We start from the raw sequence: 18,105 nt of genomic DNA, 5'->3' as shown, positions 1-18,105 counted from the left end.
TAAAAAAAGAAAAAAAAAAACCATATGAGATGTACTGATGGAGAACATGGACAATTTCCAAGGGAAATAGAGACATGGAAATTTATTTGAGAAGAAAACCTGATGGATTAATTAATTAATTTAATAATTAATATAGAAGAGATCAGAAAAGTGAAGATCTCCCATTTGTTTGTTTTTGGTTTTGCTTATGTATTTATATATTTTTTCTTATTAACGTATAATGTATTATTTGTCCCAGAGGTACAGGAGAGATACCATTTATAGAGACATCAGACCCAGGGTGCCTGGGTGACCCAGCGGGCTCACTGGGCGTCCAACTCTTGATTCCCACTCAGGTCCCGATCCCAGGGTTGTGAGGCTGAGAGCCCCGAGTCAGGCTCTGTGCTCACTGGGGAGTCCACTGAGATTCTCTCTCCCTCTGCCTCTGCCCCTCCACCTGCTAACTCTCTCCATCTCAAATAAATAAATAAATAAATTTTTTAAAAATGATGACGATTCAAAGATGTATTTATTTATTTATTTATTTGACACAGAAAGAGAGAGAGAGAGAGAGAGACAGTGGGAGCGGAAACACAAGCAGGGGGAGTGGGAGAGGGAGAAGCAGGCTCTCCACGGAGCAGGGAGCCAGATTCAGGGCTTGATCCCAGGACCCAGGGATCATTATCTGAGCCGAAAGCAGATGCTTAACGACTGCGCCACCCAGGTACCCCCCAAAATGATGAACATTAAAAAAAAAAAAAAAAGTATCAGACCCAAATTCTTCCACAATTGAGATCTAGCTAATCCTTAAAAATTAGATAATGCCTTCGGTTTTTAAACCCTTCTCGACTATAGAAAAGTTTCCAAGTTTATCTTACGCAGCTAGTGTTACATGAACATTCAAACCTGACGACAATAGTTCCAAACAAGAAAATGCAACAATTATGAACACAGATGCAAAAATTCTAAATAAAATACTAGCCAGTTAAAGCGACAGTATAAAGAACAACAAAAATCGCCTAAATAAGATACTTTCACCCTAGAAATTCAAGTACAGTTTAACTTTAAAAAAATCTATCAGTGTATGGGGTGCCTGGGTGGCTCAGCGGGTTAAGCCGCTGCCTTCAGCTCAGGTCATGATCTCAGGGTCCTGGGATTGAGTCCGGCATCGGGCTCTCTGCTCAGCGGGGAGCCTGCTTCCTCCTCTCTCTCTCTGCCTGCCTCTCTGCCTACTTGTGATCTCTCTCTGTCAAATAAATAAATTTAAAAAATCTTTAAAAAAAATCTATCAGTGTGGGGCACCTGGGTGGCTCAGTGGGTTAAAGCCTCTGCCTTCGGCTCAGGTCATGATCCCAGGGTCCTGGGATCAAGCCCCACATCAGGCTCTCTGCTCAGCAGGGAGCCTGCTTCCTCCTCCCTTTCTCTGCCTGCCTCTCTGCCTACTTGTGATCTCTGTCTGCCAAATAAATACATAAAATCTCTTAAAAAAAAATCTATCAGTGTAATTCAGTGTACTTCATGACATAACAAATAAAAAGAGAAAAATCAAGTACTTATTATCAATAGGAGGCTAAAAGGTATGCGATATTATTAGCCTTTCCTAACAAAATCTCTAAGTCAAATAATAATGGAAAGCAACTAGCATTTATGCTACTTTCCAAAACCAACATTATACCAAGGGGTTAAATACTGAAGGATGGCCATCCAAAGGGATAACACAGAAATGTCTGCTACAATTTGTATTCTTCAACATCGTTTTAGAATTTCTAGCTAAGATAAGATGCAAAAATGAAATAATTGACACCTTTCTGTGGCGACTACATACACAGAAATTCAAGAGATGACCAAAGCACAATTGGAATTGGGACGATAATGCGGTAAACCATTGGGTACATAAGAATATATAAAAAAACCAATAGCTTTTCTCTACACTCTAGCAACCTCTAGGTAGCCAAAAATTTATAATGTACTTATGACAAATATGACCTATATGAAGAAAGCAGTAATATCTTATGAAAGAATGTAAAACAAAACCAGAATAAATGGAGGAACATGGAAGTGAAGACAATGTGATACACATATCAGGCTCAATTTAATATTGAAAACTCAAGCAATTTGGAGTGATAAAAAATCCCAATGGGTCTTCTAAGGGAAACCAGGTGAAATGATCTTACTGTTCCTATGAAAGAATAAATGTCGAAGAGACAATGAAAAAGAAAAGGCCTTCCCTTTTGATACTAAAGTTCAGCACAGAGTACTGTGAGTAAAACAATATGGCTTTGGCATAAGAACAGCAAATAGATCACTGAAACAGAATGCGCTTCATAAATGAATCCAAAGTTAAGTTATGAACTTGGTACATAAAAGTGTAATTTCAGTTCCTCACGATCAAGGATGACTTACCATAATAAGTGGCTCTCTATCCAAGAGAAAAGGGAAACTAGGCCCTTTACCCAATAACATATACCCAAATAACTCTAACTGTATACAAATCCAAACAAAATCAAAACATCACAAGAAAATATACGTGTGTATTTGTAGAAACGTGGGGTAGAAAAGGCCTTTATAAGTAGGACAAGAAACGTTAGGATCATAAAGGAGGAAAATAAACGTATCTGATTACACAAATATTACAGATTTTTATGTATGTAAAGAGAATGTAAACAGTAGCAAGATAAACGATAGACTGAAAAACTGTGCAGCAAGTGTATTAAAAAGCTACTAGGCCAGATGGTCAAAGGGCTAAAAAGAAAACTCAAAGGGCTCTTAGCCATGGGAAAGTATTATTTAACCCCACCAGCAGGCAGGTCAAGGCAGACTGGAACAATTATGGCATACAGAAATACATATAATTTTATCTGTGATATTGGCCCAATATCACAGCCACTGTTTGGAAGACTGAGGGGAGTAGCTACAACCCTGAAAACCTCAACGTCCAACAAATATCTCTTTAGTATCCACTACACACCATGCTGTTCTAGGTGAACTGCAATGAACAGAACAGACAGGAATCCCTGTGCTCCTGGAACTGACATTCCAACAAAAAAATAACTTGCTAATATCGAGTGACATTTTCAAAATAGCACATATCCTCTCACTTAGCAATCACATCATAGGGGAATCCATCCTACAGAAGTCGAAGCCCAAGTATGTGAGGATTATAGGCACAGGGACAATTATTTCAGTATTCCTGTAGTGGCAGGAAGCTGGAAACAACCTAGATGTCCATTAAAAGGGGAATGGTTGACCAAATTATGGTGGGTTCAGTATCTGGAAAGTTATTCAGCGATCAGAATGAAACAGAGCTCTGTCTCCTGTCCCAGAGAGATGCACACAATATATTAAACGACTTGCAAAGATACATAATCAGACTTTGGTCAAAAAAACGTGAAATTTCTGCCTCCCCTGTTTTCCCAGCTTCCTCATACTCTCCGTTACCTATCTTTGTACGGGTTTGTAGGAGTATGGAGGGAAAACACACAGTCTGTTAATGATGATGACCACGAGGAGAGGGATTTATTTACTTGACAGAGATCACAAGTAGGCAGAGAGGCAGGCAGAGAGAGAGGAGGAAGCAGGCTCCCTGCGGAGCAGAAAGCCCGATACAGGGCTTGATCCCAAGACTCTGGGATCATGACCTGAGCCAAAGGCAGAAGCTTTAACCCAATGAGCCACCCAGGCGCCCCTCAAGCTTGTCTTTATACTTATTTTGTATTGTACAACACTTGTTCCAATAACGTGTATTTTACAACTAAAAAACCTAATAAAATTAAAACTCAGTAAAGATAGTCTTAAAAAGATAATATGTTCGTCTAGATAGGTCTCCTGAGGGAAGGAAATGAAGCAAAAATGAACTATTGGGACTTCATCAAAATAAAAAGCTTCTGCACAGCAAAGGAAACAATCAACAAAGCTAAAAGGGAGCCTACGGAATAGAAGATATTTGCAAATAATGTATCTGATATAAAGGGTTACTATCCAAAGTATATAGACTTAATCAAACTCACACAAAAACCAAATAATCCAATTAAAAAATGGGCAGAAGACATGAACATTTTTCCAAAGAAGATATCCAGATGGCCAACAGACACATGAAAAGATGCTCAACATCATTCATCATCAGGGAAACGCAAATCAAAACTATAATGAGATCTCACCTCACACCTGGCAGGATGGCTGAAATCAACAACACAGGAACCAACAGGTGTTGGCGAGGATGTGGAGAAAGGGGAACCCTCTTGTACTGTTGGTGGGAATGCAAGCTGGTATAGCCACTGTAAAGAACAGCGTGGAGGTTCCTCAAAAAGTTGAAAATAGAGCTACCCTACGATCCAGCAATTGCACTACTAGGTATTTAGTCAAAGAACACAAAAACACTAATGCAAAGGGATACCTGCATCCCAATGTTTATAGCAGGATTATTTATACAATAGCCAATGTATGGCAGCAACCCAAGTGTCCATCAACTGACGGATGGATAAAGATGTGTGTGTGTGTGTGTGTGTGTGTGTAAAAAAGAATATTATTCAGCCATAAAACGATGAACTCTTGCCATTTGCAATGACAGAGCTGGAGCTAGAGAGCACTATATTGAGTGAAATGAGTCAGTCAGAGAAAGAAAAATACCATATGACTTCATTCATGTGGAATTTAGGAAACAAGCAAATGAGCAAAGAGGCGGAAGAGAGAGACAAACCAAGAAACAGTCTTAACTCTAGGGAACACGCTGATGGCTACCAGAGAGGTGGGGGATGGGGGAAACAGGTGATGGGGATTAAGGAGGACACGTGTCATGATGAGCACCAAGTGATGTACGGAAGTGTTGTACACCTGAAACTAGCATTACACTGTATGTTAACTAACTGGAATTTAAATAAAGCTTTTTTAGAAAGAAAAAAGAAGATAGTATGTTCTAGGTAATGGGATTGAAAAAAGGCAGTTTACTTTCTTCTCAGTACCATTCCGAATTTTCCATATTCTCTCCAAAAAGAATGTGCATTAAAAACTTTTAAAAGACAGCCAGTAGATAGGGAAATAGTTGATGCTTGAAATGAAAATTCCTTAACTTAGAACCGATGCTATGGTAGCAAGACAGATAAAAGATTTACGTGTACGGATGAAGACCAGAAGATGAACAAAGATGAACTCCTTGAATAAAGCAAGTAGCACTGTGGGTGATCATTTTTCTAAATTTTGTTACAAAAATATGTAATAAAAGTAACTTGCAAAGTTATCAGCTTTAAATATAAGTAAATTTGCCCTTGAAAAGTTGTTTTTCTCAAGAAAAACTAAAGCATACCGTACCAGAAGAAACAGGAACTAAACCTTTTTTTTTTTTAATTTTTTTTAAAGATTTTATTTGACAGAGAGAGAGAGAGAGGGAACACAAGCAGAGGAAGTGGGAGTGGGAGAAGCAGGCTCCCCGCTGAGCAGGGAGCCGGACTCGATCCCAGGATCCTGGGATCATGATCCGAGCCGAAGGCAGACGCTTAATGACTGAGCCACCCAGGTGCCCCTAAAACAATTTTTTTTTTTTTTTGAAGATTTATTTGAGAGAGAGACCAGGGGTTGGGGGCTGGGGGGAAGGTGCAGAGGCAGAGTCTTCAGGAGACTCTGTACTTAACACAGAGCCCGAGGTGGAACTTGATCTCTTGACCCAGAGATCACCTGAGCCAAAACCAAGAGTTGGATGCTCAACCAACTGCACCATGCCGGCACCCCAGGAACTAAACCTTTAAAAGTCTGTCACAACCACCACCTCAAGGGGGACAAATAGAAGTGAATTGCGGAAAAACAGCAAATATTTAAGGTTACAGTAAAAACCTCACGTTTTGCCATGGGGCTAATGGCAGGGGGCAACCCGGAATTGGACTTACCCTTACTATTTTACGAAGATGGCAGGAGGCAAGTCTTCTCCGCCTTCCCGGAGTCCTGGCCTGGGAGGGCTGGCAAGGATACCGCAGCCATTCTCCCCCAGTTGCTCCATTTCTCTGGTGGGAGACCGAGTGGTCTCAATGGCTCAGAGGGACTTCGAGTGACTGGCTGCATCAGTCAAGGCCTCGACTAGGGGGAGAGAGATTTGGCTTCTGGGTCTCCCAATTCAACTTTACTAGAAGTCTCACATTCAACTGGTGGTTCCTGTCTATTTCCAATGTGATTAGAACCCAAAGAGGAGAACAGGTGGAATTAGAACCCGCAAAACCCCAACAGATGTCTGTGCCATACCTCTCCTTATTTCAGAGCAGCTCAGACAAAAAGAAATGGCTTCTGAATTTAAAGCCAAGCATAACCATACAGGAAAAGCAGAAACCTGCCTCTCTTAGAAGGCAAAATAACGTAGGTTTTGTTAACTATACTGTTTTCGTCAATGCGTTCAGATTTTTCTGTGATAATTCACATCATGAAAGAAGAAATGCCATCTAAAATTCCTTCGCAGGTTTTCTGTAGCAAAGTATCATCATAGTGGCTTTACTCTAGCAGCAGGTCACAAACGCCAAATCCTTTGTGCTCACCAATACCAGCAATACAAGTAACACGAGCCCAAAGGGACAGAAAAATCTAAATAAGGTAATTCTTGACGTTGACCTCAAACTTGGCAAACTAAGAATTTCCCTCAGAAGTCATGAAAATGATTTTCAAGTCAGAGTTAGGAGCAGATGCTACAGTGATATTTCCACTGATGCTGGAAATGCTAGAAATGAAGGGATCACATCACCCAGTTTATACTTTGTTGGGGGTTTATTAACTTTGTGATTTAAAGCACTTCACTTCTGTGTGTCTGTGGGTGTATGTGTTTATGTGTGTGTTTGCATGCGTATGCCTTGTCTATAGCCAACACTCCACTAGGGTAACTTAAAACAAAATAGGAATTTATTTACAATAGCAAAGATGTCAAAAGTAACAGAAACTATATATAACAAATCCAAGACTTATTTTATCAAAAAGGCAAACAATATATACACGAAAGAAAACAAAATCCAAAAGGGCAAACTTAATTTTGACTTGATCTGAAGAGCACCGGAATATGGCAAAATGATTTTTCAGATATGAATTACGTAAGTAATGATGGGCCAATCAAAGACACTTTTCACCTTTTCTCCTTTACTTGCTGAATCTTCCTCTGAATCCTATTAACCTCTGGGGAATATAACTTGGAGGCCTTTCAAGACTGATGAAATACAGGCCACTTAATGTATACTAGAAAGGATACGCTTCTTGTCTGGAGGGCTCACACTTTAAAAAAGGTAAACCAAAGGTGTTAACTAAGTCCCATTTCACCCTCACAGCTTATTTCTGTGTGTGTGTGTGTGTGTGAGAGAGAGAGAGAGAGAGAGAGAAAGATTTTCTTGTCTACCACACAAAATGCTGCACCAGTGATCTTTTCGGTTTCCCGGGTGCTCTGAAACGGTTTCCCAAACCTGTGCGTGCATCAGAAGCCCACAGAGGACATGTTAAGACACAGATCACCTGGTCTTGTGCCCAGCTGCCCAATTCGGTGGGTGAGGCGTGTGACCAAGAATTTTTATCTTTAACCAACTTCCAGGGGATGCTGCTACTGCCACTGTTGCAGACCACACTGTGAAAACCACAGCTCTAAAATAACACCCTTTGAACGTTTGGACCGGTCCCACTTTTCCTTCACGAACCCTAGCATTTGTGGGCAACCAAACTGGTAATACCGAGATTCCCAGAGAACAGAACCGGACCTTACCTGCCTGCCTGGGATCCGAGCAGTAAGAGGCTGTCTACCAGGCATTCTGTTACAACGAACGGTTTCACACGCTCCGCTTTTGTGTGGTTTATGGCTCTGGGCAGTGACACTCACCGTGTTCCCTTGACTGCTGACCCCAAGTTTTGATTATTTACCGTTTCAACTATTAGGCAAACACACACTTGTTCCTACATAGCTGAAGATCTGAGGATCTCATCTTTAAAAATCAAAGATGGCTCAGATCAATGTTACTCTCTTTTGACTCCTGGTCACTTTTACCTAACTTTCGATTTTTCTAACTGTGGCCACTCTCCAGCGAGTTAGCGTCTATGAAATGAAAACCCTCCAAATGTGGCCACAGAGGCGTTACTCTAGGGGGGGCTTCTGCTGTGGAGGTGGGGACAACACCCCCTGATTAAGTGTGCTATGCAGTGATACTGAAATGAACCTTCAGTGTTCTCAGAAACCATTACGCATGGCAAATTCGTCTCAGGGGAACTGGAGATGCTAATAAAACAAATCCCTTATGAAGAGAAAAGGGAAAAAAGGAACTTCAAGGACATGTTCATCAAAGGACTCACCCATCATCTCTTAGGCTCTCTGATATATGACTTGTAAATTTGAAGGGCTGAACTATGAGGAGTATTTGCATCGAGTCACAAAATTCAAAGCAATCAAGCATTTTGCAATCCACTGCTGCATAAAAGGAATTAAGAAATGGGGAAATGAAAATAATCCACTGTTTTTGATGTTTATTAGGTTTTACAAAAACTGTACATTTTTTTCCTTAAGAAAAAGCATTAACTTAGTACTGGTATCAAATAGACTAAACATCCATTAACAGGAAAATATTCTGATTTTTATTTTTGCACGTTATTCTCAAGTACACAATTACAATAATGTCACACATCCCTATATGATTTTCTTTTTATGTATTTTACTTTTTTTTTTTACAAAGTGTACAGAGGGAGGGACATACAATATTTAATAGGATATTTCTACAGAACAATAACTTATATTATGTCCTTGTAAAAATCTGTACCTCTTTAAAACATTTAACTGAAACATCCATTTTTTTTAGCTTTGCTAATCAAAATTGTTTTAAGAATTAAAACTAGGTTGTAACTAATGTCAGTACGTAACAGTGACTACAATTTCATTTTCTCTTTATACAGACAAATACATTTCATCATATTCACTTGACCAAACCCTTAAATACCTTTTAAAGGTTTCAATATTGTGCTTTAAAAAGAAAGTACACTGTGTATGATTCCAGACTATGTAAGAGAAATATAAAGTGTGTAGAGTGTTGTGTTCTTTATCTTTCAGTTTATTTAAAAAAATATAGTTAAATGACCAATTATTTATATTTTCTGTACTAATTTTACACCATGTTTTAAAGTTAATAAATTTCCACTTTCATTTAAGTGTTTTCTTTTACATGATTTCTGGGGAAAAAAAGAAGGGAGATTTTAAAGGTTCTCACAAAAAAACAGACAGAGCTTTCAAGGATAGTATTGCAGGGCAATGAACCACACAATTGTTTAAGTTATTTAAAAAAAAAAAAAAAAGCAGGTATGAGAGCCAAGAGGGCACAGGAGCTCCCACTAGGATAGGCCCATGCCTTGGCTTTAACTGGCATTCAGGTTGGAGTTCATACCAGCCTAAAGCACTTGATTTACAACTGGACGAAATCAATCTAGCACTTCAGAGGCTTGCCAACCACCAAATATTTAGATTTCTAACCCTATAAATATACTTCTTGAATACAAATATCAATGGCAAAGAGAAAGACGAAAGGTCAAAACCTAACAGCACAGAGGGGATGAAGCACCATAATGAAGTGGCAAGGCAACTATCAAGTGGGAAGAAAATTCCTCAATCTCCTACGATGTGCCAGACACTCTATGCTGACAGCCAATTTAAAGGACCCCAGAAAGTGTTTTTCATTTTCCAAGATCCATCTTAACATAATCTAGTTCTCATTAACCAAGTTCAAGTTTTATGCATGTCTGACTCTTGATTCAGAACTGCTTGTTTAAAAAATGTCGGCTCTCAAAGAAAAACAAAACTGTGAAAGACTTGGTGACGTTCCAAATAAGGCCTCCGCTTTTCCTCATGCACTTAAACACACCTTTATCTTCTAACCAAAGCCAATTTGAGCATTCAGTTTTTAAAAGTTTGCTAACTGCAACTAAGAAGTAACAGGGCAGGCTGAACCTGCCAAGTTTGAGTCATAATCAGCACCCGATCTCTGGGACACGGAGCTGTGGTTTCCTTAATCCGCCTCACTGGGTGACGCAGGGTTCCCTCACGGGCTCCAGAGAGAACTGAGGGAGTTATGTCCGGATACTCATTAGCTTTTCAGAAAAATATAAAAGCATGGAGCTGAAGTTGTATGAAAACATTCTATCTAGAAACATCTTAACGTCTATTTTTTTCAATTACCAAAGATATTTAAAAGAAAATACCTTTACTCTTTAAAAATACTAGTGTCCTTATTTTCCTTCTAATTCTTCACCTGAGTAGTCTCTCTGAAGAGCATGATTCACAAAATGCTCTCGTGCATCCCTGCATCGTTCACGTTATTGTAAATTTAATACTTTTCATTATAGATCTTAACTACTACTGGGGTTGTGTGTATAAATATGTAAAATAAGCAATACACACAGATACATGTTCTCTATATATGTGCATATATATAATTCAGGGTACATTTACATATATAAAGTCGCAAAAGATCCTACGAGCCACGAGTTACCTCTAGGAGATTCCAAAATGCAGTCCTCGATAATCTCATTTGTAGCACACAACCATTCCAAGACAAAGCAGCACAGACGGAATAATCAAAATACAACAGCATCAAGTAAAATTTGTCAAGGAAGTTCTTCTAAAAGTTTGCTATGCTGACAAAAGATGTCAATACACCAAAGAAAGCCCCCAAAGAAGTACAGTTTGTCTGCTAAACAAAACGGAAAGGAAACACGAACCCAGCCACTGTTCTCTCCTCAGCGATGCTAGGGACGCAAAAGCTCAAATGGAAACTTTCATTGTCATGTGGTCTGAAAATAGTAAGCAAGACGAGTAAATGACTTCCATGTTAGGATAATTAGAGCTGACTGGAAAAACCTCCCATTTATGTTAGTAGATGTCTCTGACAATTTTATTGTGAGAAACTTATGGGGGGGGGACTGAGTCAACATGAGTCCTTTCAGAGTTACCAATCTAAAGTTACCTTAACTTTAAGTTAAATGGTCTTAGAAGAGTACCATCAAGGTAAGCAAGGTAAATATTTAAATAAATATAAAACTTCTAAGATAGAAAAATTCAGTATAGAACCAGGGATTATTTTATTAAAAGCAACTTACTTGTTGCTGCTTTCCCCCATTTATTAAACAAACTGAATAGAATTCAGAACACACTATTAAACAAAATGTAAAACAAAAACAAAAACGAAAAACGAAAAACCAACTCAACTAGAAGCAATAATTCTATTTGTACACGGGATAATCAATATACAGTATTGTATGTGAACGAGACCAATTGGCTCTAAAATGAAATTTCTGCTTCAAGGCCAACATCGCCACAAACGTCCGTGGCGGGACCGTTAGGGCAGGCCCACTTCTTTGTGATGTCGCATTATGTGCTGGTTCTTTTCCGAAGGTCTGCGGAAGCCCTTCTTGCAGTACTCACACCGGTGAGGATAGTCTTTCGTGTGGATGGAGATGACGTGCCGTTTAAAGCCCGAGGCGTCTGTAGTGCTATACTCACAGTACTCACACTGGTACACCTTCCTGCCACTGTGTGTCTTCATATGCTTTTTAAGCTCATTCTGTTGCCGAAATCCCTTTCGACATCTCTTACACCTGAACGGAAGATCTTTCGTGTGAACCGAGAGAATATGGCGACTTAGGACAAACGGATCTGCGATCTTAAAGTCACAATGTCTACACTGGTGCATTTTTTTACCCTTGTGGGCAGCCACGTGTTTCTTGAGTTCGGAAGGCCTGTGAAAGCCTTTATCACACATGTCACACTTATGGGGGTAGTCCTTTGTGTGAACCGAAATGATGTGTCGTTTCAAATCGCTTGAGTTCGAGCTCTTGTGGTCGCAGTGCAAACACTGGTGTGTTTTGCTTTCTTGGTGGATAAGAGCATGTTGCTGCACCTCTTTGGTATCTGAGAAAGTCAGAAGGCAGATGTCACACTTGAACGGCATCTCTTTACTATGCTTTGTTTTTACATGTGTTTTCAAGTTAGAAGAGTCTGCGGACCGATACTCGCAGTACTGGCACTGGTACGGCTTCTCGCCGGTATGGATGCGCATGTGCTTTTTGAGCTCGGATGGGTGACGGAAACCTTTCCCGCACTCCACACAAATGTGAGGAAAGTTCTTGCTGTGGACCGCCAAAAGGTGGCGATTCAACAAGCCTTGTTCAGCTGTCTCATATTCACAGAATTTACACTTGTGCATTTTGTTGGCTCCTTTCTCCTTATGCACCATTTTGTGAGTAAACAAAGCCCCAGCATGAGAGAAATGCTTCCCACACTCATCGCATTCGATGGCCTTCTCTGCCTTGCTGGTCAGCTTGTGGCTCTCCAGGTGGTTGTGTAAACTTATCTTCTTGTTGGTAGTGTAATCACAGTCAGTACAGCGGTACTTCTTCTTGGTAAGGTGTTCAGGATGGTTTTTCATGTGCCTTTTCAGAAAACCTCTCGACTTAAATTTTTTCCCACAAATCATGCAAGGATAGACAGTCAAGGGATGTCCATCAGGGCCAATAATTATTGCTAGGAAAGGAAAAAAAAAGGAGCATGAGTGATCAAACCAGGTTCCGTTTGGGTTTCTGCAAGCATTTCAAGTGTGCGTTCAGAACGTTATTAGGCAAGCATTCCCACATTAAGCTATCTGCTACGTAACATTCCTTCGACCGTTTTTTCAGTATAAGAGGCAGAGCAACCCTGTCATAAAGAGAACCCTGGTCTGAAAACTTCATTCAGTCTGGTAGTACCAACCTCAGTCCCTCCAGTTTAAAAAAAAAAAAAAAAAAAAAAAAAATCAATCAATAAATATGTAACTTCTGCCAGCTAGTGATCAAAGCTCTATCAATTTAGAAATCGGCAGAAAATTCTTCATAAAAATCAAGTTTTGTAATCACAATTCCTGCTTTGGTTATTCTGAAAAACCTAATTTTGTGTCACTCGACAGTAAAGCTTAAACCTATCTATGAAAATTTTAATATGCAAATCACCATCCACGAATAGACAAGAATAGGGTCAGGTAAACTGAGGTACTTGTCCTACTGCTCTGTAAATTAAGCCTGCCTTAAGGTAACATGATTCAATTCTTTGTGTTAATTTAGGTTTTAAAACAGTTAATGCTTGTAACATGTCTGAGGGATTTCTTTCATTTCCGCATAAAAACCACCCGAGTTTTGAATTTTGTTCCCCATCCATGATTGATCCATTCCCTGTTTCTTTTTATCCCAGGCAATCATTCATGAATATCACTGAATTCTTAAAATTATATTTTCAAATTCCACACACAAAAGCTACATGTGGTCTAGCAGCTAAAATGCCATCACAACACCTCTGTGGATACATACTAGAGTTTCATCTGAGAGCTCGCCAAGCACGCTGCGCTGTGGGACTTGTGTGCCCTCACCTGTTTGGTACTGCCTGGAATCAGGTCTTCTCCTTTTCTTTGGTTTTTGTTTAGCCAGTCTGCCGAGCCCAGCAGACTCATCTATGTGCAAGAGGGCACTTGCAGTGCCATTCCGGGTTTCAATTCCATCAGAATTATTACCTAACAATGCGCATTAAAAAACAAAATCATACAGTATTATAAACTATAAAAAATTAGGGATGCTTTATTAACTATAACAACGAAAAGTAAGCCATGATACTCATGAATGACAGAAAGTCCCCATTCTAGGTAATGGGTTTTAGGACCGCATTTATTATAGTGAGACAGCAGGAAAGGCCTTGCTTCCAAATCTAAAAAACACATGTCAGCATTTTGTCCCATGAACTCCCATGTCATCTCCCCAAACTGTAAAGTCATGGGTCAGATACGATCAAGATGAAAAGGTTCAGCTTGAAAGCCTCTGTACTTCTTACAGTACTTCCTTCTATGCAATACACACACAGAGGAAATTCCTGTTATAAATAAACACAGAAGGTAGACTTTATCATCTTACTGTCCTCCTGTTCAAATCAAGTAACCCTTACAGGGTAGTGGTGTTTCCTATTTCGGAAACCTAAGGCCACAGACACCGTTTTCAATCACAAAGTCCCACTTGCGAGCCAAGTCCGTCTGAAGAGCCGCCAAGGGACTTACCGTAAGCCGCTGCCCAGGCTATTGGCATGAAGGTTTTGATTTCATTGTCGTCGATCTGCTGCTCGTGCGCTGCAGCGGCTGCTGCCGCCGCCGCCGCATCCTCCTCTCCTACGATCACCTCCATATACACCTCATCAGCGATTTCCGCGACATCTAAGTAGGAAATTATATCAACTTTTGTGACCACGTTTACAGAGATCACAGGAAAGGCATTTTTATTTGAATTCAGGTAACAGACGAGTAGAAAGAAGGTTCAAGTGTTACACACCTAGAACTTTTACAGAGTCCTAAGCAGGCAACAAGTATTTGTTGAACGAATCATTTGTTTCTTGGCTTTCACCTTAACGTGTCTGTAAGGCAACGTTCTATGCATCCACAAAGAGTTACTGAGACTGCCCTTGGAGGCACACGGTAGCATAACAATCTCTACAATAATGCCACTTATTTTCCTTTGAATACTGACCGTATTTAAAAAGAGAGCTACAGAAACGTAAGACTTTCTCCCACAAAAAGGCCACCTACTTACTTAAATCTTCATCTTCTTGCTGAGAGTCATTGACGGTCATATAAACCATCTTTTCCCTTGGCACACGAATACTGCTATTCTGATCAAGTAATTCAACTCCATGGTCATTCTCAGGCTCACTCTCCACAATGTCTACAGTGCCACCTATTAGGGAAGATGACAGCTCTGAGAATTTATCTGAAAACTTCATTTCCACCCATTTGCCTTAGTATGTTTCATATCCTTTTCCACAGCTACATGAAAATCCTTGCTTAAAAGTTATATTCAGACAAGATTTCAAAGGTCTGTAATCTCAACCAGCCAAAAGAAATCAAGTTGATGTGCCTGATCAGGATGCATAATACGGTGAAGATTTCCTCTTACCTAAGTCATCCTCTCCGGGGTCAGCTTTAAAAATGTACACCTTGATGACTTCAGGGCAAGTGCCATCCACCTTACAAGGATCAATTTCCGACTCTGCATCCATGGTCATTCCAGAAGAACCATCATGTTCTATTTTGCCAGCATCATCCACTGAAAAGGCAGGAAACACATTACAAATAACAATAGCAGATAGTTAAATAAAATGTCATGTTCTGAAAAGTCCTTTTTACAAATACCCTAACAGGATTCATACAAAATGGGATGATTTTATCTAGACCAGTAGGGGCATGGTGGGATATGAGGTTGACTGCTAAGCCAAGTGTTGGGGGTGGGTGTCATGGAGGCCCTTGCGCAACCAGGCAGAGGGGTTCAGACTTGACAATGATAGGTCAGAGGTTTCTCAGTCTGGTCAGATGTCAATATCTCTTAGGGAACCAAAGAACACAGGCTCCAGCCCGCCAGCACCACAGAATTAGAATGTGTAGGGGTGAAGCCAGGTACGTGGAGAGATTTAGAGATTCTGAGCAGAGACTTTTCAGGAGAGCAGTGAGAATGGCAGATCGCCATTTTTGCTAACACCATGCTGACCTTTAGAGAAGTGGATGCCAAGGGATGGAGACATAAAGCAAGGGTACCACTCGTGGGTCTACCGCAAACATGCGGGTAACACCTCCCCACCCCCAAATGCAGGCAACAGAGGACAAGGCCTTACATCAGGACAGAAGGAGGATGGATGGGGAAGAAGGCAGGACTGGAGCCCTGTCTCAGGACTCATGGTAGAATCCAAGAGTGAAAACTGAACATAACAAAGGAGCCAAGAATAACTATGAGGTTTCTGATTTAGGTGATCTCTCTTCCTACATAGCTAATTAATTTAAGGTCTGAAAGTTAACATCCCTAAAAGCTCTCAGGCTGGTGCCTGTCCCAGTTCTTTGATATTCACAGCACCCTTTGCTTGCTTCTCTCCAAGGACACGGTTCACTGTACTGTCACTATCAGAGACTTTCCCCCATCTTCCCCACAGATAGAGCAGATACCTGTCACTTTACTCATCAGTCTTTAAAGACAAGAATCTGGTGACAGCAGATGCTCAGAATGTGGATGAGCCAACAATTCGATGAATGAGACAGGAAGACGGTTGCTAGGTATTTGAGTCTGAAACTGAAGGCCGACACACAGGTTTGGGAAACCTAGTAAGGCCCACGGTAATAATGCAGCACACACCCAAGTCAAGGAGAAATGTCTGTATGGACTGTGATCACCTGGAAGTCACTGAGGCTCCTGGTGAAAAGCAGTGTAGTGAAGGCTACACACATACATATGTGGGGTCAGATTAAAGTGGGGTGAGGACTGAATGGACGGTGTGCATTTCTTCAGAAAGTCCAATTTTAAAATGGAGAACATAGGGGCAGTAACTAGAATGGGGCACAGGGTCAAGGACTTTTCTATTTAATCGATAAGAATACTTAAGCATATTCAGTCTGTGGGAACAAATACAACAGAAGGGAAGAAGCTTAAGCCAGAAGACATGGGAAAACTTCCGGATCAAGACCTCAGAGGAAAAGGGGAAGATGAAATTAAGAGGCTAAGATGACGAAATTCTCCTTAGACAGGGGGAGCAACGTGTTACCCTTCTAGGACTCAAGGTGGTAAACACGGATGCGAACACGGCCACCCCACGTGAAGGGGGAAGGCTGTCCCGCGGGGCGCTGGAGGAGTTGGTGGCTGCTGGCTTCAACCGTGGATATGAAACTGAAGGCAAGGGCTTGGGTTACCAGGAGAAAATGGCAAACCGGGTGAAGAGCTGGAGAAAACGAGCTGATCCCGGACAAGCTTCACAATATGCAGGTTCAGAGACCAGGTGGTTAAACTCTTTGTGGTTCGAAAAAACAGAGAGGTTCCCTGAACTCTGCACATGACTAACTAAATTCAAGTATCTTGACTATGCTTTATAAAAATGGTTTGTAGGGGGAAAGAACTGGCATTAGGTCCTTATTTCTGGCCTGCTATGTACTTACCCTTTTTCAAAGCTAAATATTTTTAGGACATACCCAGCTGACTGAACCAAGGCTGTTTTCTTAAAGATAGCTCTGCAATTTCAAGGTGAGACAGAGTTTACAAGGATGAAGAGCCCAGCACACTAGCTGCAGAGGCCTGCTGTTACATATTCAGAAAACTCATCTCCGAACAGTTAGGTACTGTTGATAAAGCTTGCCCTTTTTGGGCAAGGTCTGGCAAAACAGATTCTAACAGGTACTGGAAAATCAAATGTCCTTGTGTTTACAAAGAACAAGGTTTAGGCTGGCTGTTCTAGCATATGTTAGTTTGTTGGTACTAATAAGATGAAGCCTTTGATGATGGAAAAAATCTAGTCGTTTTGGAGCCTGCAAAATGTCACGTATTTATCTATAATTTAGAGCAAAAGACCTTTTGGCTTGCTTTTGTAAATATGTGGGGAAAACACATTTCAAATATATGAGCTCACCTGAGCCAAGCCAAGCTATTCTATTATTAGACTAAAGTAGAATTCACCTTTGGGTTTTCACCTTGAGAATTTGCCCCACACTGAACTTATGAAATTACTCTGAAGATGAAAAATTACAAAAGTGACTTAAAAAAAAAAACCCACTTTGATGGTCCTGATAAGTACTCAAAATTTCTCTGTGCATTTAAAGCTATCATTAAAAATGAACTTCTAAAAACAGACAAAGAAGCCTTGGATAAAACTGAGTCACCATACGTATGATTTCCGCCTAAGTGCCTTCTCCTAATGTAGTGATGAAGGCCTAGAGCTCTGGAACAAGGCCTCTCTAAAATAGAAGAGCATAATTTCTGGAAATTAAGACTACTTCTAATAATGATCACCATCTTGCATGGCATTCTGCTATTTCCTTAACATTTCTCTGTACTTTTATTTGATCTTTACCTTTTCCAGATAAAGAAATAAAGGCTCTGAGATGGTATGTGACTTGCCCAAAGTCAGTGAACCAATGAGTGAGGGATGGGAGAGAGAAAAGGTGCCTGTCTTTACAACACAGACCTTTATTTTCACCTTCTGGTTTTTAAAAAAATGTATGATTACTGTATAAAATTTAGAATTAAAAAAATCACCAATAGTCTCACCAACCAGAGACTCCTTCATGATGTTAGTGAATTTTCTTCCCAGTTTTTCTATTTTTGTTAAAG

At 40.3% G+C, this 18,105-nt stretch overlaps 1 protein-coding gene across 7 annotated transcripts in view; it reads right to left on the bottom strand.

The window, feature by feature from the left end:
- Positions 1-8,427: 8,427 nt before the first annotated feature.
- Positions 8,428-18,105, bottom strand: part of ZFX (zinc finger protein X-linked) — a 56,631-nt gene continuing 46,953 nt past the window's right edge. For 6 of the 7 annotated variants that reach the window (XM_059156485.1, XM_059156483.1, XM_059156484.1 and 3 more), the window contains 5 exons: positions 14,920-15,069; positions 14,557-14,700; positions 14,031-14,183; positions 13,356-13,496; positions 8,428-12,481 (listed from right to left, as the gene is read on the bottom strand). In XM_059156485.1, coding sequence (XP_059012468.1) covers positions 11,298-12,481; positions 13,356-13,496; positions 14,031-14,183; positions 14,557-14,700; positions 14,920-15,069 — 1,772 coding nt within the window. In that variant the 3' untranslated portion in view covers positions 8,428-11,297. The remainder of the gene's footprint in view (positions 12,482-13,355; positions 13,497-14,030; positions 14,184-14,556; positions 14,701-14,919; positions 15,070-18,105) is intronic. The other variant, XM_059156487.1, reaches the window with a different exon arrangement.

Source organism: Mustela lutreola, chromosome X, assembly GCF_030435805.1.
Source record: "Mustela lutreola isolate mMusLut2 chromosome X, mMusLut2.pri, whole genome shotgun sequence".
Lineage (NCBI taxonomy): Eukaryota > Metazoa > Chordata > Mammalia > Carnivora > Mustelidae > Mustela > Mustela lutreola.
Note: the sequence above shows the minus strand (reverse complement) of the source record. Positions and strands in the feature narration are given on the sequence as shown.